General features: G+C 42.8%; 1 protein-coding gene across 6 annotated transcripts in view; it reads right to left on the bottom strand.

The window, feature by feature from the left end:
- LOC132833450 (PH and SEC7 domain-containing protein 3-like) overlaps positions 1–24,488 on the bottom strand; it is a 439,179-nt gene that overhangs the window by 214,253 nt on the left and 200,438 nt on the right. For 5 of the 6 annotated variants that reach the window (XM_060851749.1, XM_060851748.1, XM_060851750.1 and 2 more), the window contains one exon: positions 13,430–14,354. In XM_060851749.1, the coding sequence (XP_060707732.1) occupies positions 13,430–14,354 (925 nt within the window). Of the gene's footprint in view, positions 1–13,429; positions 14,355–15,909; positions 15,969–24,488 lie in introns of those variants that run through there. The other variant, XM_060851752.1, reaches the window with a different exon arrangement.

The raw sequence follows: 24,488 nt of genomic DNA, 5'->3' as shown, positions 1-24,488 counted from the left end.
TGTCAAAACCATTCAAAACCATACAAAGTTCAATCAAAACACTCTTTTCTCTTCTGAACTGTACTGAAAACAAACCCAATCTGTCCAATCCTTCCTCATAAGACAACCCACTTATTCCCAGGTCTCACTCACACTGACAATGTTCCTTACTCAATTGAACTCAACAGTTGGTAAGGGCGAGACTAGAGGAGCATACATTGTGGGAAATAAAAGGTAGTGGAATGTAATTGAAAAGACCAAGTTGCTCTAAGGGACAAAATGGAAGAACCTGCTAGAATTCTCAACTTCCTGTTTTAGAATGGGAACACAGGTGATCCAGCAGATGTAACTTGAGGAAGTGGAAGGGACCTCTCCCAATATCCTCATCAATATCTGTTGTTAAGCCAAAAGCAATTGGGTTAACCAGTATTTTATGTTAGGGCTATTTGTGGGATCTTGCTCTGCTTGCAATGGCTGCCACATTTGCCTACAAGAGCAGTATCTTGGTGGTGAGCAGTTTCAGGACATCCTGAATGCACTTTACAAAAGCAAGTTCCTTTTTTTGTCCTATTTAAGCCAGATATCTGAGCACTTTTCAAAGAACCAACAACATTTACTTATGTTAAATGTGTGACAAAACCTCAACTTCTTTTACCTTGCCTGAGATTCATAATTTTTAAACATTGGAAGATCTTTCTTTTAGGATTTATGCAATCGTTTTTTTTTTCCTAAGAGCCCAATCAGACTGAAGATTGGTCACTATGGCAACAGCCTGAATAACAAGAAGTTAGGTTTTTGGTTTTGGACAGTATCATACAGTGTTTCTATTTAATCCTCAATAACTCAATTACATAGAGTGAACAGTAGCAGCAAGTGGCTGTTTCAGAGGGATTTCCCATCCCCTAAGCCCTCTTCCCATTCACTCTGGAACACCAACAGAGGCAACCACTCATTCTCCTTACAAACTTGGAACAGTGACCACCAAGGAGAGAAACTTAAACAGAAAGTGGTATAAAGTGGCAGAATTTATTTACAATCCACTAAATGTATTATGGTGATTAATTTAAAACAACTTTCCGGGACTACAGAACCACTATTCAAAATCTCCATAACACTTTCAGGAACTAGCTCTCGAATCACTATATCATCGATAACTAGTACTTGATCTGGCATTTCATCCATTAACAAGTGCTTCAATTCTCATGACATGTACTAACAGTGCCCAATAACAATGCCATCCACCAGCTTCTATTCAAATCACTGTATCATCTACAAACTAGCAATTTAATTTACACAACTTCCAAACCACTTGAATTGCAACAGTATCCACTAATTTGCACCAAATTTCCTAGTAATTCATGTTAACTACAATCAGAATTGCCCCAAGATTCACTATTTAGTACCCAAGTGAACAGTCACCCATTAACCAGCACTTGAAAATAACATCCACCACCAACAAATTAGTGCTGGAAAATGGAGGCCATCCACCAATCCAATTATATAATCCATTAATTAGCTCTAGATCCATACTGTGTGCTGGCCAGAGCCTGATCCACATCAACCACTAACTAGCTCCTCATTCACAACACAAACCAACTGTTATTAAATTCACACCATCCACCAATGATTCGGTGATATAAAGTGGACTAGTTCACAACTGTTTGGATTTTCAAACAGGAATCAAAAGACTGCCCCTTTTGGTTGGACTGTAAGCCACCTCAGAACATTCCTCTTTCAGAAAGATAACTAGTTCTGGTTGCTTCCAATTACTATTCCAAACAGTGCATCAAGTCAGGCACAATGTAGATCATAAATAGCTAATAATGCGTCTGGCTGATTTTCCAGGTGATGGAATCATTAATATGGAGGTGTTAAGTAAAAGAATGAAGGGAGGAGAACGCTGGAAATATGGAGATATCTTGGCAGTGATTATTACAAGGCCAGTGTCCTTGGGCCTCTTTTGGACTACTGATGCTTGAGAAGGAACTAAAGATCCAAAAAATTAATACTTTGCTTGATGTCGATAAGACCAAAGTCTAATTCATTAATCTATCCTTCTCTCTTATCTGCTGCCACTCTCAGTGAGTCTTAGTGGAACCTTTGTCTTAGATTCTGATGGGTTGTTGGTTCAGGTCACACCTCACAGATTGAAGTACATTGAGGGAGTTGTTGTGGTGCAGTAGTATAGTATCACTACCTCTGGCCCAGGTTCAAGACCCACCTGCTCCAGGGCTGTGTCTTAACGTGTTTGAATAGATTGATAAACAAAAGTTATAATCCAGTGAAATACTGAAGATGGATAGACATGGTGGTTAAGAACGCATTTAGCATGCTTGCCTTCATTGCTCAGACCACTGAGTATAGGAGTTGCGATGTCATATTGAGGTTGTATAGGATGTTGGTGAGGCCACCGTTAGAGTACGGTGTACAGTTCTGGTCACCCTGATAAAGGAAGGGTATTATTAAATTGGAGAGGGTTCAGAAAAGATTTACCAGGTTGTTGTCAGGAATGGAGGATTTGACAGACTGAAATTCTTTTCACTGAAGCGTAGGGACTTGAAGGTGACGTTATAGAGGTTTAGAAAATCATGAGGGGCATGGATAAGATGAGCAGCAAGGGCAGGGAATTGAAAACTAGGGGGCATATGTTTAAGGAGAGAGAAGAAAGATTTAAAAGGGACCTGAAGGGCAACCTTTTCACACAGAGGGTGGTTCATGTGTGGTCTGAACTTCCAGAGGAAGTGGTAGATGCAGGTACAGTTAGAACATTTAAAAGACATTTGGACAGATACATGAATAGGAAACACTTAGAGTGATATAGGCCAAATGCAGACAAGTCGAACTAAATTACTTCGGGAAATTTGATTGGCATGGACAAGTTGGACCAAAGGGTCTGTTTCGGTGCTGTATGGCAGTATGTGTTCCATTTATTTTCAATTGGTTCATCAGATCTAAGCATCAGTGTCATGGCCAGTATTTACTGCCAATTGCTGTGCTCTTAGGAACGTGCCAGGGAGTCACCTCGTTAAATGCAGTCAAGTGCCTTGACAGGCCTTCAGAGGGCAGCTCAGAGTGCTCCACACTGTTTGTGAACCCAGAGTCACATTTGGGCCAGATCAGATACACTGGAGTTCTCTCCCTCGATAACCATGACTGCCACTGGCTTTTCCTTTCAGATGTTTCTTTTTAAATGTGGCAGAACTTATATTCACCATGCTGTGGTGAGATTTGAATCCACAATTTAGGATTACTAATCTGGATCACTCATCTCGTAATATACCCACAGTGCTTCTGAATTGCCTTGTCAATGTGGCCAGGTTTTGGATAAGAAATTAAACCAACCATTTGAGTACACATGATCTCAAGGTGTTATTTTGAAAAACAGCAAGAGTTTAAGCAAAGATTTGTCTCCAAGTCAGCATTATTAACACGCAAACTAGAAATGCCTCCTGGTTCTTACCTCAATGCTTTGACTCACAAGCTCACTTAATTTCTTCAGTATAATGACCTCAAGTGGTCCACTTTCAGGCATATTTATTCCATTTGATTATATAGTGAAAAGTAGCTCAAATGTTAATGCAATTACTCACCACTTTCATGGCCTATGTACATTTTCATTAAAATTAACAATGGGATTATATATATCTCATATATTGAAACAGCTCTGCAGGCTAGTTTTTTCTTACAACAGAAAAATGGAACAACTTCAGAGCAGGCAGGAGAAGGCAATCAGTTTACAGGAACTTGACTCAACAAAGACCAGCAGCTGATTTTTTTGTTTTAGTTCATTCTATTCTCTATTCTACGAATAAAGAATAAGGTTTGCAAACCTGATTACTTGATTCAACATATTTCAGAACATAAAAATAGTAGACCATTCTCCCCCAATCTTGCTAAAAGACTGATTGTGATCCAAACTCCACTTTCCCAGTTGATCCTGGTAATTTTAGATGAAAAATCCATCTAACTCAGCCTTGAGTGCATTCATCAACCTTGCTTTATAGAGTCAGAGATATAGAATCATACAGCACAGAAACAGACCCTTCGGTCCAACCAGTCCCTGCTGACCATAACCCTAAACTAAACTAGTCCCACCTGCCTGCGTTTAACCCATATGCCTCCAAACAGTTCTTCTTTAATTATAGAATCCCTACAGTGTGGAAACAGACCCTTCAAGTCCACAAGTCCTTCGGCCCAACAAGTCCACACTGACCCTCTGAAGAGTAACTCACCCAGACCCATTCCCCTACCCTGTATTTACCCCTGACTAATGCACCTAACCTACACATCCCTGAACACTACGGATAATTTAGCACGGTCAATTCACCAAACCTGCACATCTTTGTATTTCTCATTCATGTACTTGTTCAAATGACTTTCAAACATTGTAACTGCAGCTCCACTACTTAAGAGTCACAGAGATGTACAGCAAGAAAACAGGCCCTTCAGTCCAACTCTTCCATGCCGACCAGATATCCTAACCTAATCTAGTCCCACTTGTCAGCACCCGACCCATATCCCTCCAAACCCTTCCTATTCCTGACCTGCTGTGCTTTTCCAGCACCACTCTGATCTAAACTCTGGTTTCCAGCATCAGCAGTCCTCACTTTTGCCTTCCTATTCATATACCCACCCAGATGCCTTTTAAATGTTGTAATTGTACCAGCCTCCACCACTTCCTCTGGCAGCTCATTCCAGACATGCACCACCCTTTGCATGAAAACGTTGCCCCTTAGGTCTCTTGTATATCTATCCCCTCTCACCCTAAACCTATGCCCTCTAGTTCTAAACTCCCCCACCCCAGGGAAAAGACTTTGCCTATTTATCCTGTCCATGCCCCTCATGATTTTATAAACGTTCATAATGTCACCCCTCAGCTTCCAACATATCAGGGAAAACAGCCCTAGCCTAGTCAACCTCTCCTTAGAGCTCAAATCCTTCAACCTTGGCAACATCCTTGTCAATCTTTTCTGAACCCTTTCAAATTTCACAACATCCTTCCGATAGGAAGGAGACCAGAATTGCATGCAATATTCCAAAAGTGGCCTAACCAATGTCCTGTACAGCCACAACATGACCTCCCAACTCCTGTACTCAATACTCCGACCAATAAAAGTCAGCATACCAAACGCCATCTTCACTATCCTATCTACCTGTGATTCTTCCTCAGAAAATTCAATCCATTCTTTGTGCAAAAAAGATTTCCCCTCATGCCTTTTGTTAAACTTTTCTTCTCTTACCTTAAAACGATGCCCCCAGTCTTGAAATCCCCCACTCTAGGGAAAAGACACCTGCCATTCCACCTTATTTATGTCTCTCATGATTTTATAGACCTCTATAAGGTCACCCCTCAACCTCCTATGTTCCAGTGAAAAACGTCGCAGTCTATCCAACCTCTCCTTGTAACTCAAACCCTTTAGGGAAAAAAAATTTCCAACTGACTCTCGAGGAGAGGAGATTCCTCTTCGTCTCTGCCTTCAATTGGAGGCCTCCTTAGTTTGAAACTCTGTTCCCCCAAGTTCGAGATATCCCCAGCAAGGGCAAACCTCCTCCCAGTATCTACCCTAGCAAGCCCCAATTAACAAAAACTGAAAGAACTGTGGACTGTGTAAATCCGAGACAAAAATGGAAATTGCTGGAAAACCTCAGCAGGTCTGGCAGCATCTGTGGAGAGAAATCAGAGTTAACCCCAGTACTGAGAAAGGATCACTCGACCCAAACGTTATCTCTGATTTCTCTCCACAGATGCTGCCAGACCTGCTGAGCTTTTCCAGCAGTTTGTTTTTGCTGCGCTGAACCTTATATGTTTCTAGCAGATCCCAATCTCCTCAACCTGTATTACACCATAAGATAAAATCCCATTATCAAAATCATCCCAATGAACTTTCTAGGGTGGGTACTGTAGATTCTCTCCCCTCCCCCCATCCCCACGTAATGTTAATAGGAATCTTGCCAGACATATAAACAGAGTTTGCCTGCAGAGTGCACTGGAGAGAGGAAAGCTACAGTGTGGTGCTGGAAAAGCACAGCAGGTCAGCCAACATCCAAGGAGCAGGAGAATCAACATTTCTGGTAAAAGCCACTTCCTGGTGAAGGGCTTTTGCCCGAAACATCGACTCTCCTGCTCATCAGATACTGCCTGACCTGCTGTGCTTTTTCTGCACCACACTCTCGACTCTGATCTCCAGCATCTGCAGTCCTCACTTTCTCTTAGAATAAAACTACAATCAAGCTCACCCTCACTTGTGCTAAGTTCCTAAGCACCTTTAACACAATATCATTTGTGCTATTTGATTTGATTTAGTCCAATGTACAAGAAAATTTAGTGAGTGGTTTCACTTATTCAGCAGTTAGGTCTCCCTGGACATGTCTCATGGAGGAAAACAGTGACTCGATTCAGAAGTCTACTAAAATCGTAGATGCTTTACTTTTTGTCTGTTTCTGTTATGTGTCTCCGTACTTCCTTTGCCTCTACTGACATTCACTTTTAATTCTCCCTTGGGTTAATTTGACTTCACTTTTCTTACTTTTGTTTATTTTTGCCTCGTACTTTTGTCTGTGCTGTGCAGAATTACTCAATTTACAACACAGTGCCTTTGGCCCATTGTCACAGGTGAGGGTTGTTTCTGGGAAACTGGGAGGCTACATTCTTTCACTGTTCTCAGACTCTTTTCCAGAGTTCCAGAGTTCGATAGATTCAGGATCAGTTCCTGTGGATTGGAGGGTGGCTAATGTTGTACCACTTTTTAAGAAAGGTGGGAGAGAGAAAGCAGGAAATTATAGACCAGTTAGTCTGACCTCAGGTGGTGGGAAGGATGCTGGAGTCTATTATAAAGGATGAAATTACGACACATCTGGATAGTAGTAACAGAATAGGTCAGAGTCAGCATGGAATTATGAAGGGGAAATCATGCTTGACTAATCTTCTGGAATTTTTTGAGGATATAACTCTGAAGATGGACAAGGGAGATCCAGTAGATGTAGTGTACCTGGACTTTCAGAAAGCTTTTGATAAAGTCCCACATAGGAGGTTAGTGAGGAAAATGAGTGCGCATGGTATTGGGGGCAAGGTACTAATTTGGATTGAAAATTGGTTGGCTGATAGGAAACAAAGAGTAGTGATAAACAGTAGTGATTTCGGAATGGCAGGCAGTAACCAGTGGGGTACTGCAGGGATCAGTGCTGGGACCGCAGCTTTTTACAGTATATGTTAATGATATAGAAGATGGTATTAGTAATAACATTAGCAAATTTGCTGATGATACTAAGCTGGGTGGCAGGGTGAAATGTGAGGAGGATGTTAGGTGAGGTGAATGGTTAGATGCATGGCAGATGCAGTTTAATGTGGATAAATGTATGGTTATCCACTTTGGTAGCAAGAACAGGAAGGCAGATTACTACCTAAATGGAATCAATTTAGGTAAAGGGGCAGTACAGAGAGATCTGGGTGTTCTTGTACACCAGTCAATGAAGACAAGCATGCAGGAACAGCAGGTAGTGAAGAAGGCTAATAGCATGCTTGCCTTCATAACAAGAGGGATTGAGTATAGAAGTAAAGAGGTTCTTCTGCAGCTGTACAGGGCCCTGGTGAGACCACACCTGGAGTACTGTGTGTAGTTCTGGTCTCCAAATTTGAGGAAAGATATTCTGGCTATTGAGAGAGTGCAACATAGGTTCACGAGGTCAATTCCTGGAATGGCGGGACTACCTTATGCTGAAAGACTGGAGCAACTGGGCTTGTATACCCTTGAGTTTAGAAGACTGAGAGGGGATCTGATTGAGACATATAAGATTATTAAAGGATTGGACACTCTGGAGGCAGGAAACATGTTTCCGCTGATGGGTGAGTCCCGAACCAGAGGACACAGCTTAAAAATACGGGGTAGACCATTTAGGACAGAGATGAGGAGAAACGTCTTCACCCAGAGAGTGGTGGCTGTGTGGAATGCTCTGCCCCAGAGGGCAGTGGAGGCCCAGTCTCTAGATTCATTTAAGAAAAAGAGTTGGATAGAGCTCTCAAGGATAGTGGAATCAAGGGTTATTGAGATAAGGCAGGAACAGGATAATGACTAAGGATGATCAACCATGATCATATTGAATGGTGGTGCAGGCTCGAAGGGCAGAATGGCCTGCTCCTGCATCTATTGTCTATTGTTTTGCTATGTTCCTTTTCACGGCCTGCTATACTAGGAATGTTAGCTTACAGTTGGCAGCATGATGGATATAACAGTTTAGTGGTTACTACTAAATGGTTTAGTCCCACTAAACCAGAGACCATGAGTCACACCCAACCATGACAGTTAAACATGGTAATGAATGGAGATAACCAATACCCACTGTATTATTGTTAAAAACACAACTTTTTTTTAGAAAACTTGCCTCCTTTACTGGCCTGTGTCACCAGACACTCGTATTTTGACCAATTATGTGGGAAGGGAGGAACACAAGAAATTTATAATCACCAGTGAAGTGATACTGAGCAAGCAGCTGGAACTGTGGTCTGAGAGGTCCCCAGATTTTAATGGACTCCATCCTAAAGTCTTAAAAGAAGTGGCGAAAGAAATAGTTGAAGCATTGGTTTTAATTTTCCAAAATTTCCTTGAATAGGTGAGACTGAATTGGAAAAGAGCAAATGTGGCTCCTATAATTCAGAGGGGTACAAAGACAGAAAACAGGAAAACACAGGCCATTTGGCTTAATAGGTGTCTTTAAAAAAAGAGATTATGATCCATTTTTAAGAGTGTCATAGCAGGATACTTTGAGACGTTCACAATAACCAGGCAGAATCACTGTCTTCATGAAAGGAAAATTATGTTTAGCCAACGTACTGGAGTTCCTTAAACAGTAACATATGCTTTGCACACAGGGGAAGTGATCAATATACTGAACTTCAGTTTCTGGAATAAACTGTTGAGGTGCTATTAAAAAGGTTATTATGAAACATCAGAGCCCATGTTGTAGGTGTAACATATTGGCATGGTTAGATGACTGCCTTGCCAAAGGGAAACAGATAGTAGACATAAATGGTTCATTTTCCAGTTGACAAGATGCAATGAATGGTGTACCATAGGGACTTTTGCTGAGGCCTTAAAGTTTTGCCACATATAATCATGACTTGGATAAAAAATTTAAAAGTCAGTAACACCAAGATAGATAGGAAAGTGCATATGAAGAGACAAAGGGATATAGATCGGTCAAGAAATATCTGGCAAATGAAATACTACATTGGAAAAATGAAAAATAGCATATTGTGGTGGGAAGGGGAAAACAAGCATATTATCTAAATGGTGACAGATTGCTGAGCTCTGAGATACAGAGGGATCTGGACATACCAATGCATGAATAATGAAAAATTAGCACACACATACAGCAAGTAATGAGGAAAGTGAACAGGATGCTATCATTTATCAGGAGGGGAATTAGCACAAAACTGAGAGATTATGCTTCAGCACTGGCAGTATCAATCTGTGTACAGTATTGGTATTACTTAAGAACCAATTCATAAATCCCATTAGAAATAGCTCAGCAAAGGTTTACTAGAATACTTGGAAAAGATGTGCAGTTTTCTGAGGCAAGTTTGAATAGGGTAGGCCTGTATCTGTTAGAAGAAAGTGAGGACTGCAGATTAGAACTGAGAATGTGTTGCTGGAAAAGCGCAGCAGGTCAGGCAGCATCCAAAGAGCAGGAGAATCGATGTTTCGGGCATGAGCCCTTTGAAGAAGGGCTCATGCCCAAAACGTCGATTCTCCTGCTCTTTGGATGCTGCCTGACCTGCTGCGCTTTTCCAGCAACATATTTTCAGCTCTGATCTCCAGCATCTGCAGTCCTCACTTTCTCCACTGCAGATTAGAATCCAGAGTGTGGTGCTGGAAAAGCACAGCAGGTCAGGCAGCATCCTGATGAAGGGTTTTTGCCCAAAACGTCTATTTTTCTGCTCCTCGGATGCTGCCCGACCTGCTATGCTTTTCCAGCACCACACCCTCAACTGTATCTGCTAGAGTTTAAAAGGTCAAGGGTAGATTTGGTTGAAACATACTAAATCTTAAGGGGTCTTAACAGGATGGATGTGGAAAGTAAGTTTGCTCCTGTGGAAGATTCTAGAACAAGGAGATCCTGTTTAAAAACAAGGGGACATCTATTTAAGATGTGGAGAAGCATTTTCTCACAGGGGATCATGAGTCTTTGGAACTTAATTTCTTAAAAGGCTGGGGAAGCAGAGTCTTTCATTCTCTCCAAGACAGATAGATAAATTCCTGAAAAACATGGCAGTGAAAGGCAATGAGGAGGAGGTGGGAAAGTGGACTAAATATATCAGCAGTGGTTTAATTGAATAGTGGACTGGCTTGACATGCCGAGTAGTCTATTCCTGCCACTAATTTATATGTTCATATGATTTATAATGCCCTCCAGGTAACTGGTAGAGACTTGTCCAGGTTTCCCATACATAATGATAAAGAACAGCTGGCTGGTTCAGCTCATCTTTCAAACTAGTAACCAATTAGACAGAATCCCCTGCTCTTTTGTCATAGTCCTGAAGCTTTTGTTTACTCTTCATCCTTCAAGGGACCTTTCTTTTCCCACAGATAGGGCAACGTGACCATTCAAAGCTCTGAACACACTGACATTGTTTCATGTTTACTTTCCAATGAATATGAGATTTCCAGAAAATGGTGGTGTTTTTTTCTTTGGAATAGTGGCTTTCATTGGCTGCCTTTTAACAAAACTGAAGATTAGACCCAATCAGCACCCTTCAGAAACATCAGCCAATGATACAGTAGTCAATCTATCTATACATAAATAAAAGCTAGCAATCGCTAGATGAATAAATGCTTTAATTGGTAAATACTTTAAATCAACACACTACGCACCTTAATCCATCACACAATACAGCTCCAGTTGCCTACATATGTCTTATATTCCTCAAATAAATATTTATCAATGAGGAGGTGCAAAATGAACAGAAAGTGGAGGAATGCATGAATGGGAAGATTAAAAAGATATAGTCAAAGGGCGGAGATTTAGGGGGCTTTTGGATATTAAATGATCAATAGTAGACTCACATGGAATGTAATCGCTCCCTATTTTTAATTGTATTCTTTAGCATCTTCCTTGACATTCTGTACACAATCAATGACCTACCATATTTTGCTTGGTTGCTCAATATCATCCACATTATTTCATGTTGAATAGTTAATTATAATTAGTCACTACTAATGCTCAGAAGACTCTGATGCTCCAGCTTCAAACTTCAGGTATAGATGCCCAACAGAAAATGGACCAGAATTTGCTGTCAAAATAATGGGCCTCCCTGCTTGTTATGAATGAACGATACAGCCAATTCAAGCCACAAGCAGAAATGTAGTAAGATGCCAATAACCAAATGTTTCTGTCCAAGTAACATCATTTCATCATTAAATTTATGGAAAAAATATCTTACTGTCTACATTGCAATGTCAAACATTACGCTGTCATGTATTTGTGAGGTAATTACAAACTAAACTTTCTATAACTGCATATTAACCAGTGTACTGTCTCATTCCTTCATATTTTGAATGTTTTAGTGAGATTGAGAATATTTTAAAATTGAAATTATGCTTCTATCTTTCCCTTTCTGTGTCCTTTTTCTCTCTCAATCCAATCATTACTTCCTGATTATTTTCTTCCCCTCCCTGACTTTGACATTGAATTCGCTCCACTTCTTGCTCAATTCTTCTTGGGGTTATTTCTCAATCCTTCAATCCGAATTTAGTTTTTGGAGGGGACGCCTGTTAGTTGCCCCCACTTTACTGTTACCAATTCTCCCTTTCAAAAACCAATGGGGGCAAAGCATTTTTCAGTTGAGGAATACATGGACAAATGACAGAATCCCCATCGGGTCCACATTGACCGTCCAAAGAGCACCCCACCCAGACTCATCCCCCATACCTCATCCCAAGGATCCTACATTTCCCACAGCTAATCCATCTAGACAGCACATCCTGGACACTATGGGACAGTTGTGGGTATGTTTGCCGAGCTGGCAAGTTGCTTTGCAGATGTTTTGTCCCCTGTCTTGGTGACATCTTCAGTACTCTGCCTTCTGGAATTTATTTGGTTCCATTTCTGCTGCTTCTGGTTGCCTGTTCTGGTCGTCCGTTGTAGCTGCTGGTCCAGGTCTATGTGCTTGTTGATGGAATCCGTGGTTGAGTGCCATGCTTCTAGAAATTCTCTGGCTGTCCTCTGTTTAGCTTGTCCTACGATCATTGTGTTGACCCAGTCAAATTTGTCGTCCTTGTCATCTCTGTACATGGCTACTAGGGACAGCTGGTTGCGGCGTTTTGTGGCTAGTTGGTGTTCGTGGATTCGGATTGCTAGTTGTTTGCCGGTTTACCTTGTATTGTGTTTCGTGCAGCCTTTGCATGGAATCTTGTAAATTATGTTTGTCTGGCACATGATGGACCCGATACACTACAACAAACAACCGGAACCAGCAACTGGAAGCAATAGGAACAGAACCAAATAAATTCCAGAAGAGACACTTCACAGGAGGCTCCAAAGCCCTGAAGATGTCACCAAGACAGGGGGCAAAACATCTGTAAACCAACTTCCCAGCTCGGTGAACATACCCTCAATGACAACAATCGGTACCAAAGCTACAAATCTTTAGACAAACTTTGAACTTTAGGGCAATTTAGCATGGCCAATCTACCTAATCCATACGTCTTTGGACAGTGGGAGGAAACCGGAGCACGGGGAAAACATGCAAACTTCACACAGACAGTGGCCAAGGATGGAATCGAACCTCCATCCCTGGCACTGTGCGGCACCAATGAGGCACCATGCCACCCCGGGACTGTAGATGCCCTGCTGTAGCAAACTCTGGACCAGTGACTGACCCAAGTGTTTCTCTTAGAACATTACTTGATTTGAAGAATGTGCCTCTTTCCTTATTGAATTGAAAATGCAACAAATCTTTAGCTCAATATTGGCCCCCACCAGGAAATGATCGTGTATATGAGGGCTTCAGTGAATCATTAATCATTACCTTCACAGGTAGTGGAAATGCAGAGAACTGATTATTTCAAAACAAAATTGGAAGGGCACCAAGGGAAATAAAGTAGGCAATAGAGAGAGGAGGCCAAAGAGGGATCAATCTACCCAGGACAGGCACTGGATTGATGGGCTAAATGGCTTCATTGCATACTATAATGACTCTGAATGCAGCATGGGTACATTACTCATTCACAGTAAATATTCAAAATGGTGAGGGGGGCTAGTGGGTGGGCAGGGCATTCCATATTGATGGTGAAATGGATGCTTGAACTAACGTACCTAAAATCAGCAACACTGAGACTGGTTTTATATCTTTTGTTTGTACCATACGCAGTTAAGTTTCTTTAATTCACTGTCTGTCTGTCTGTCGTAACCACACATTGCAATCCAATAATTTAGTACATGTCAATAGAATTACTTTGCTGATTTGGTTCCCAGGGAAGTTCTGCTCATTACACTTGCTTGACTTTCTCTCGCGCTCACAAAGACATCATCATCCTCGTCACTCCGGGTCTCAGACTGAGCACCTTTCAACGGCGTCCTTCTCTCACTGTCCACAGAAGCCCCACTGTCATCATCAGTTTTCAAATGCCCATTGAACTCCTCCTCATCCTCACCGGACAGTGGCAGCTTTGGAACTGGTGCCTTTGCCATTGCATACTCGGTTACCAAGAACACCGAAATCTCATTGTCCACCGCCAGCGATTTGTCCTTTTCTCCTTCTGCCCCCTCCAAAGTCCGAGGGGGGTCCTGGGTGCTTCCATCCTCCAGCGCAAAGTCTTTGTCAGTCAACGAGGGACTCTGTAGCATTTCCTTGTCCCCGTTGGCAAGTTCCTTCTCGTCCTCGGCTCCTCTCAAGAGCTCATTGTCTCCCGCAGCATCCTCACCGTCTCCCCACTGGATCAATTCAGCTTGCTGGCCCTGGACAACGGTGAACACGGGCGCTGTCATCACCTGGGTACTGCTCACAAATACCTGCGCCACGTCCTGGTAGATTTGCTCCTGAGACAAGTCGGTGGTGGACTCTCCTCCCGATTGATTCGAAGTGCTACCGTCCGTGTCAGTTGCTGCGAGACCACCTTCGGAATCTGGCACCGTGAACCTCTCGGTGCTGCCCTGGCCCGACCATTCTGTCTCAGAGTTAGATCTGGACTCCTCTTGCTGATAGTTCTCAAAGTCCGGTGGAGTAGCTGTCGGGCTGGGGTCCGGTGCAGTAACCACCACGATAGGGTACAAACTCTCCCAGCTGCTTGACTGGACCTCCTCAGGCGTCTGTTGGAGTCCCTGACTGAAGGTCGACAAGTTGTTTACACGTCGGTCTTCTCTGGGAGATTGGAAGCAACCTGCAGGGAGACCAGACAAAAAAAAAAGACCATTTTAGGCCACGTCTGACAAACAAACTAATTGATGTTACACCAACTCCACAGCTCAAACTCAGTCTTCGCTGTTCTTCAAACCCCTTGCAACCCTCTTTCCAACCCCTACATTATCTCATCTGACTGACACATCTTTCTCCTTCATCTGTTTTATCTCACTTCCAATCAGAAGTATCAATGTTATTCACCTTAACAACACCTTGTGGTTACGGAGTTTCACAATCTAACCACACTCTGCACCAAGACTTTCTCCAGAATTGTTTACTAGCTCAACAATAACCCCTAATGAATTTTGCGAAGATTTGTAGCTCAGGTTGAGGTCCTGGATGTAGGTTTGCTTGCTGAGCTGGAAGGTTCATTTTCAGATGTTTCGTCACCATACTAGGTAACGTCTTCAATGAGCCTCCAGACGAAGCTTCATTTGGAGGCTCATTGAAGATGTTATCTAATATGGTGACGAAACGTCTGAAAACGAACCTTCCAAATCAGTGAGCAAACCTACATCCAATAACTCCAAATTTGGTACTTCCCCAAAAGTAGAAACCTTTTGTTTTGACATCTGTTCAAACAAACCCTTTCCTTATTTCAGGCAGCACGGTGGTTCAGTGGTTCGCACTGCTGCCTCACAGCGCTGGGACCCATGTTCAATCACAGCCTCGGGTGACTGTCTGTATGGGGGTTACATGTCCTCTCCATGTCTGTGTGGGGTTTTGCCAAGTGCTCCAGTTTCATCGCAAAGTCCAAACATGTGCAGGTTAGGTGAATTGGCCATGTATATTTGCCCTTTTTGTCCAGGGATGTGCTAGCTAGGTGAATTAGCCATGGTGAGTGTGAGGCTATGGGGATAGGGTCTGGGTGGGATGCTCATCAGAGGTTCAGTGCAAACTTGATGGGCTGAATGGCCTCTTTCTGCACTGTAAAGATTCTATGATTATCACCTTCAGATCTGACCAAGAAATCCCAACATCCCCTGTTGAGTTCATCCTCAGATTTTGGGCCATCCCTGGTGTTCTGTATTTAGCATTACTGTGCAGCTCAATAATAGACCACATTGAGGAAGTTTCAGAAATTCTTTTAACCAATCATATTATTAAGGAAAGAATATGTCAGCTGACAGCAGTTTACTAACACTAATAGGTTCTATCTACTAACACAATTCACAGCTCAAGTGTCTATGAGAACAGCTTATAGAATACAGTATGGAAACGGTCCAATGTGTCCACACTGACCAAGTTTCCCAAACTCAACTCGCCTACGTTTGGCCCATATCCCTCTAAACCTTTCCTATTCATGTATCTGTCTTTTAAATTGTGTAGCCGTACCTGCATCTACTTTCCATTGGTACTTTCTTCTTTCACTGAATACAAAGTGTGCTATAAAAAAGTTATTTCTACCTCAATGACTCAACAGTGTTACACAAGGTCATATATTCAAGTCCTATCCCAGATTGTGGAGGACATTACCTAGAGAGAGTGCTCGACACTGAGCTTAACAATTTCGGAACATGAATGTTGTACTCCACCTTTGTTCCTCAGCCCCACAGCCTGAAGTACTGTTTTCCACAGGCTGCTCCCACCGACCCATTTTTCAACGATAATAAAACAAAGAACTGCAAATGCGGCAGATCTGAAATAAATAAAAACACCGAACTCGTTGGCAAAACTCAGCAGGTCTGGCAGGGTCTGTGAGAAGAAACAAGAGGAATGTTTCGAGTCCAGTAACCCTTCTTCAAAAAAAGGGCCTCTGCAAGGTTTCTTCTGAAGAAAGGTCACTGAACCCGAAAGGGTAACTCTGCTTCCTCTCCACAAATGCTGTCAGACCTGCTGAGCTTTTCCCAGCAATTTATGTTTTTGTCCCATTTTCAACAATTCACATTTCTCATTAGCACACATGCAGTATTTATCTTTCTCTCAGCTTTATCAGCAATTCTTTTGTTTGTCTTTCCTTTTGTTTATCTCTCTCTCTCCCGCACTCTCTTCCCCTCCCTCTCTCTCTCTCTCTCAGCACAGTCTCGAAAGAAGGGTCACTGGACCCAAAACCTTCACCCTGTCTTCCTCTCTACACATGCTCTGCAGTGGCTACAAAGAACTTTAGGAGATTAGATTCTATATACAAACCAGACCTTTCCATGATTTAATTCGATGTAGAAGCCAAACAGACAGTGAGCCCTGGTTTCTATTCTGCCCTTTGCTCAATTTATATTTGATGGAGGGAGCACAGTAATTGGCCTGAGTTTGAGAGAGGAAAGTATGCCATCCAGTGACCCACTGGTGTATGGCGAAGGAAGCATTGAGACTTGGCCAATGTGACAATGAAATTGTAAAATTCAGTGTCAGAGCCTCTCACATGAAAAATGGTAAGCAATACAAAATGGGAGAGAGTTTGTACAGCCTTTTACAGTACATCCACCCAGCAGAACATTGGCTAAATTAGCACAAGGGATCAAAAAGGTGACATAGTGATAATCTTCGGTGAACAATGGGAGGAGGAAGGTCAAGAGGGTACTGCTGGAAAAGCACAGCAGGTTAGACAGCATCCGCGGAGCAGGAGAATCGATGTTTCGGGGAAAAGCCCTTAATCAGGAGAAGATTTCTTCAGGTGCAACCACAACCCAACCAATTTATTTTGCTTTCTAGCTCTCTTCCTCCCACAAGGACACTGAGCTTCGGGTGTATTTGATGGTCAGAAATACACAGGCCATTTAGATCATCAGGGTTTTTTTTGTTGCTAAAATAACAGCTGAACATCTTACATTGTCTGATTAGATTAGATTAGATTAGATTACTTACAGTGTGGAAACAGGCTCTTCGGCCCAACAAGTCCACACCGACCCGCCAAAGCGCAACCAACTCATACTCCTACATTTTACCTCTTATCTAACCCTTGCGGGCAATTTAGCGTGGCCAATTCACCTGACCCGCATATCTTTGGACTGTGGGAGGAAACCGGAGCACCCGGAGGAAACCCATGCAGACACGAGAAGAACATGCAAACTCCACACAGTCAGTCGCCTGAGGCGGGAATTGAACCCGGGTCTCTGACGCTGTGAGGCAGCAGTGCTAACCACTGTGCCGCCCACAAATGATTAGATTCCCTTCAGTGTGGAAACAGGCCCTTCGACCTAACAAGTCCAAACTGACCCTCCGAAGAGCAACCCAGCCAGACCCATTCCCCTATGTTTACCCCTTCAACTAACACTATGGGCAATTTTTACCATGGCCAATTTACCTAGCCTGCACATCTTTGGACTATGAGAGGAAACCAGAGCACCCGGAGGAAACCCACGCAGACACAGGGAGAATGTGCAAACTCCACACAGAGTTGCCCGAGGCAGGAATTGAACCCGGGTCTCTGGTGACCATTGTGACCATTTCCTTTTCCACTCTAATGAGCTGATTAACATAAGCTCCACCACAAATGCATTTACTTATTGTATGTTTATTAGAGAGTCGATTGTTCATCTTCAATAAACTGGGGCACGATAAAACCTGACCTCATACTGAGATCCTACACTACAGCCTAAAAATAGCAGTGAAATTCTGAAGAGATAGTGTTCTAGGGATCCAATGCGTCTTTCAGACATAAAAGAGGGTACATTAGCTCCAAACCAGAACTGCCTTCCTTAATTCTTTCAATGGGATGTGGGAGTTGCTGGATAAACCATTATTTGTTCTCCATCTCCAACTGCCTTTGGTGGAGAGCTGTCTTCTTCAACTCTTGTAGTCTCTGAAGAGGTGAGATCATGATGGTTATAGAGTCACAGAGATGTACATCACAGAAACAGACCCTTCGGTCCAACCCGCCCATGCCAACCAGATATCCTAACTTAATCTAGTCCCATTTGCCAGCACTTGGCCCATAGCCCTCTAAAACCTTCCTTATAGGCAATTTCAAAGGGAGTTCCAGGACTGTGACCCAGTAACAATGAAGGAACAGTGATATATTTCAAAGTCAATCACTGATGCTCAGTGCAGTGGTATTCCTAGATTTCTGCTGTCCTTGTCCTTCTAGATGGTTTGAACAATGCTGTCAGAGAAACCTTCATGATATGATACAGCGCATCTTGTAGATGGCACACACTGCTACTGCTGCCCATCAATGATCAGTCTGGTGATCCTTTGTTGTACTTAGTCTGTAGCATTTATATTGTTCTGTGGGTGAGGAAACCTGAATGGCGCGCAACAGTTAACATTGGCATTCCTCATCTGTCATTATCTTGTTGCCAAGGAGTGTCGACGCTGGCACAGTTTACATTTGGCTGCTTGCAAAATTGGCAGGACGGTGCCCCATTACCAGGCAAGTTTAGTTTTCATTTCAAGGTGAGGTCATGAAGGATGAGGGAGCTAAGATGTTTGCGGACTTGGTGATAGGCATCAGGACCCTGGAGCAATCTTGTGGTAATGTTACAGAGCTGCAACAAAGGACCATTGGGATAGTGGAACTGTTGTATGAGGAGAGATTGGGCCTGCATTCCTTTGGGTTTAGCAGCTTGAGAAGAGGAAGGGCTCGACAGTGTAGTTGTAGGAGGGATATTCCCCTCACGAAAGGGATGGGTGACGTCCATAACCTGGGACACAGTCAGATGACCATAAGATACAGGAGCAAAATTAGGCCATTTGGCTCATCGAGTCTGCTCCACCATTCCATCATGGTTGGTATGTATCTCAACGCCATTCTCCCACCTTCTCCTGGTAACCTTTGACCCCCTTACTAATCAAGAACTTATCTCTGTCTAAAAGCCACTCAATAGCTCGGTCTCCACAGCCTTCTGAGGAAATGAGTTTCACAGAATCGCCACCCTCCGGCTGAAGAAATTCTTCCTCATCTCAGTTCGAAAGGTCATCCCAAGATAAGTGGCAGGTATTTTGGACTGAGATCAGGAGTGTTTCTTCCGAGATTGTTGAATCTGTGGCATTCTCTATAACTCGAGTGTGTTCTGGAGCCTTAGACACCAAGCATATTGAAGACAGAGATCAATAGATTTGTAGATATTGAAGATTTGCAGGGATATAGGAATACTGTGGGAAACCAGCGCTGAGGTAGGAGATCAGCCATGAACCACTTAAATGATCACAGCAGAGTCAAGGGGCAGAATGGCCTGTCCCTGTTTTCAATGTCCCAAACTTATCGACAACTATCCCACAAACAGCCCTATTTGTAATACTATGACTTTAAAGAGTCATTTAATTTTGATTCCCAATCCAACTTCACACACACTGCAACACAAGGGCAATGAAAACAGATTAATAATTACCTTTAAAGTGAAATATTGTGATTATTTAAGGGGGATAAGTTTGCAGGTCTATAAGGAGAGGGCAGAAGGATGGCATTCTCTGGGTAGGTCTTTTAATGAGTCCGCAGAGGCAGAGTAGGCTGGAAGTCCTCTTTTGTGGTCTATGATGCATAAGATATGAATACTGAATCAGGCTATTCAGCCCATCGAGCCTGCATCGCTGTTCAGTGGAATCATTGTTAAAAATCACAGGCTATAGTCCAACAAGTTTATTTGGAAGTACAAGCTTTTGGAGTGTCACTCTTTCATCAGGTAGCCCTGAAAGTTAGTGCTTCCAATTAAACCTGTTGGACTATAACCTGGTGTTGTGTGATTTTTAACTTTGTACACCCCAGTCCATGGAATCGTGGCTGATCTGATAGTCCTCAAGGTTACCGTCTTTGCCTTTGCCCAATAGGCCTTGATTCCCTAACTGATCAAAACTCAGTGCAACTCAGCCTGGAATGATTTGCTCATTCTATAAGCAATTTGTATTATATAGTAAATGAATTCAACTATTGCACTGCTGGCCTATTAGACTGACAATTGGTGGTGATCTAACCTGAGGGTCACCATGCCTTAGGGAAGGGGGGAGGTCAAGAAGGGGACTGCTTCCTGGTAGCCTCAGCTGGTGCAGGAATTGAACCCATGTCTTTGGCATCATTGCAAACGAACCATGCAGCCAACTGAGCTAACCCATCCATTTACTTAATATTCTTAATGTAGTGAAACATTCCATGTTGTTGTAGGTGCAAACAGCTTTGTTTATTATGTTCTACAAGTTGTGTTTTAGTCCTCTCTTCAGCAGTTGACCCTTATGAGCTGTTCCAGCTCTTAGTGAGGTTTCCACCAATTAAGAAGAAAACCCTCGCTTGATCTAGTACATCACCCTCAGAAAACTGGAAATCTAACCCTTCAGATCTAGTAAACAACTGACAGCACTGCAGTAGCAAACTCGTTTGAGTCTCAGAATCCCTACATTGTGGAACGAGGTAATCAAGTCCTCACCAACTTTCCGAAAAACATCCCACCCAAACTTAGGCCTCACATTGACCCCTGACTAATCCACCTAGTCTACACATCCCTGAACACTATGGGCAATTTAGCATGGCCAATCCACCCTTACCTGCGCATCGTTGGACTGTGGGAGGAAACCGGACACGGGGAGAATGTGCAAACTCCACACAGACAGTCACCCAGGGATGGAATGAAACCCAGGTCCCTGGCACTGTGAGACAGAGAGCTAACCAATGAACATTGGAACATCATTAAGTTCCAGTCCAGAGACTTTGGTATTAAGGGAGAGCTGCATTTCAAAGGAGAACACAAAGATATAAAAGATTCTGAGGCTACATTCAATATTTATCCTTCAAACATCACGACCTAAAAACCTGTGGATCCAGTCACTGTCACATTGCTGTTTGTGGGATGCCGCTGTGCACTTAGTGATTGCCAAATTTCCTCTATTACACCTGTGACTACACTTCAAATGTACATTATTGCTTGCAGATAAAGGTCAGGGAACAGAGTATAGAAGGGTAGGTTCTTCCTTTCAGCCAGAGGGAAGCTGGTGGACATTGACTTCCAGGTTCTATATTGAGTAAAGGACAAAAAAGTGGAAGAGAAAACATCTGAGTAAATACGGACTTTATCTGCGCTAGTAACTTCCACATTGAAAGCAGTAAATGCAGCCGGCAGAACATCAATCCACAGGACAGCTCATTTCAATCCCAGCAGTAATGCGATTCTGAATTTGACCCATTCACTCCCTGTCATGGTAGTTTTCTTGTTAAGACTCTCCTGTAAGAGTTCACCACGTTTCTAGATTCGCAAAACTATGCAAGCCCAGAATGGAGTGACAAAAGGGTCTCTTGTTTCCACAGGCCCTCCCCCTTCAGTTAACTAACGATCAGGTTCCAGTCAGAGGGGGCACAGTGCTCATAGAATCATACAGCACCAAAGAGGCACTTCGGCCCATTAAATCTGTACTGTCAAAAACACACTATTAACCTACTCCAGTCCCACACTTGGTCCATAGTCTTGAATGTTATGACACTTCAAGTGCTCATCCAAGTACTTTTTAAAGTTTGTGAGGTTTCCTGCCTCAACTACCCTTTCAACAGCACATTCCAGATCCTTCCATCACACTTTGGTGAAAACATTTTTTTTCTTCAATTCCCCCCACAACTTCCTGTGGTGAAATAAGTCAAAAGACCAAGCTTCTGAAAGAAAATCCTGTTCAGGCTATCTCTCTGCTACATAAATTATTTTGCCTTCTGTACACATCATTCACAAGAATTCTCATGGTGTAAAAGGTCTTCACTTTATTTTAATGGTTAACCACTTAATTTTCTCTTGCCAGCATTAATTAATTTCCCCAAACAATCCATTGTTCTTTCCTCCCTCTTTGTTAACCCATCAGTTTTCCTCTATTGTTTCTATATTCCCCTCTCCAAAGGACCTTGTTTCATTGTTGATTTTTTAAATGTGCACACTCAGCTTTCCGGTACATATGAATGTTTTGTCCCTTAGCCTTCACGCTGGGCTCATTAGGAATCATCACTCACTGTGCATCTCTATCCAATGGTTCGCACAATGGATGCCTGGACTTAAAACATTCTAGTCCTTCAGTAGTTCCCTGCTCAGCTTGCCTCTCATCTCCAGGCGGACTTCTGAAGGGTTCAGAAAAGAGTTAAAAAGATGTTGCCAGGGGTGGAAGATGTGAGCTATAGGGAGAGACTGAATAGGCTGGGGCTGTTTTCACTAGAGCTTTGGAGGCTGAGGGATGACCTTGTAGTGGTTTACAAAATCATGAGGGGCATGGATAGGGTAAATAGACAAAGACTCATCACGGGAGTCCAAAACTAGACAGCATAGGCTTAGGGTTACAGGGGAAAGATTTAAAATGGACCTAAGGGGCAACGTTTTCTCACAGAGGGTGGTGCATGTGTGGAATGAGCTGCCAGAGGAAGTGATGGTGGTCGGTATAATTGCAGCATTTAAAAGGCATCTGGATGGGTATATGAATAGGAAGGGTTTAGAGGGATATGGGCCAAGTGCTGGCAAATGGGACTAGGTTAGGTTAGGACATCTGGTCCACACAGACGAGTTGGACCGAAGGGTCTATTTCCATGCTGTACATCTCTATGACTCTATAAGAGTCATTTTGGACTCAAAATGTTTCTGTCTCCACAGATGCTGCCAGACCTGTTTTTATTTCAGACCTCCACTTTTGTTCATGGCGCTACAGCCTCCCTCCGTCATCCTCTGTGTGCCACACAGCTCAGACAAGTCTCACTCAGCCTCCATCCTGGCCTGGTACAGACAAACAACACTCCCCACAGAGGACAGAGTGGCACTCCAATTTCCACCAAGAACACGACCTTGTCCGCTGCACTCTACTTGTAAGCATTCACGAGTCATGTACTGCCCAGTGGTGGAGACCTTAACTCGGAAGGGGAACTTAAAGGCAAGTGGGCCTTTTATTGAGCAGGGATGAGATACAGATGCAGGTAAAGGGCATTCATAAAGCCTACTGTTGAGAAACTCGAGCTGCCTTTAATACTCTGAGCGCTTCATTGCAAACTTTCATTTTGTCGTGAGAAACATTTCGCCTCTCGCACAATTACAGACAAGATTCCGCCCTCCCCCATAATATTTTGCTCCAGCAAATTGCTAACACTGACTTTGCCACGTAAACCACCACACAACAGCAAAAATGGTTAAAGACAAAATAAATAATTCCCACACTACTATTCACTGATACATCAATTTCACTGCACCCAAAATTTCCCAACAGGGATTTTCATTTTTAAAATCACTTAAATCTCCAATAAAAAGGAAGTCATTGCTTCCAGCTCTCTATCACTTTCTATATTGTCTCATTCTTAAAGCTTTCACTTAAGCCCAATAATATGTTAGGAAATCTCTCACACTGAATGTTCCTGAGCAAAGTTTCCAAAATTTTATTCAATTGTGCTAAAAGTGTTTGAAAATGAGCAAATTTTTAAAGCCTGCATTAGAATTCTTGTGGCTGTTCTGTTACATAAGGAATATCAACTTGTTCGGGGTTGCTATCATACACCTCTGAAACAGCTGGGACTTGAACCCAGGCCTCCAGGTCCTGGCGTAGGGATACTACAACTCAGGAAGGCCTCTACACCACAGCTGTTCCTGCATCTATCCTGTCTTCAAACTCAAGGGGAATAGTTGCTAGTTGTGTTTTAAGTTAAAAATCACATGACACCAGGTTATAGTCCAACAAGTTTAATTGGAAGCACACTAGCTTTCAGAGTGACGCTCCTTCATTAGGTGCTAGTTGTGTTTTGTGTGACTGGGTCATGCTATCAGGCCCACTAACTTCCAATAGTAGGTGGCACTGCTGTCCACTCGAAACAGGAAACTTCCCAACAAACACAGTCACTAACTACATTCAAAGAACCATATTTCTGCAACATAGTTATTACATTGCTATTACATCACTTAACTTGGAGCTATTGCTGTCCAGCCATTTCGAAATTGTAAAATTCAGTGCCCAAAACTCTGTTGTGTAGGTGCTGATGTTGAACTGGGGTGTACGAAGTTAAAAATCACTTAACACCAGGTTATAGTCCAACAGGTTTATTTGGAAGCATTAGCTTTCAAAGCGCTGCTCCTTCATTAAGTAAACCTGTTGGACCTGGTGTTGTGTGATTTTTAACCAAGACTCTGTTGGTAGCACATGCACCCAGAGTCACAAACTGTGGGTTCATGAAATAACACAGACTGGTACTCCATCGCAGTACCGAGGGAGTACTGCACTGTCAGAGGTGCTGCATTTCATTAACATG

Source organism: Hemiscyllium ocellatum, chromosome 36 (genome assembly GCF_020745735.1).
Source record: "Hemiscyllium ocellatum isolate sHemOce1 chromosome 36, sHemOce1.pat.X.cur, whole genome shotgun sequence".
NCBI classification, from domain to species: Eukaryota; Metazoa; Chordata; class Chondrichthyes; order Orectolobiformes; family Hemiscylliidae; genus Hemiscyllium; species Hemiscyllium ocellatum.
Note: the sequence above shows the minus strand (reverse complement) of the source record. Positions and strands in the feature narration are given on the sequence as shown.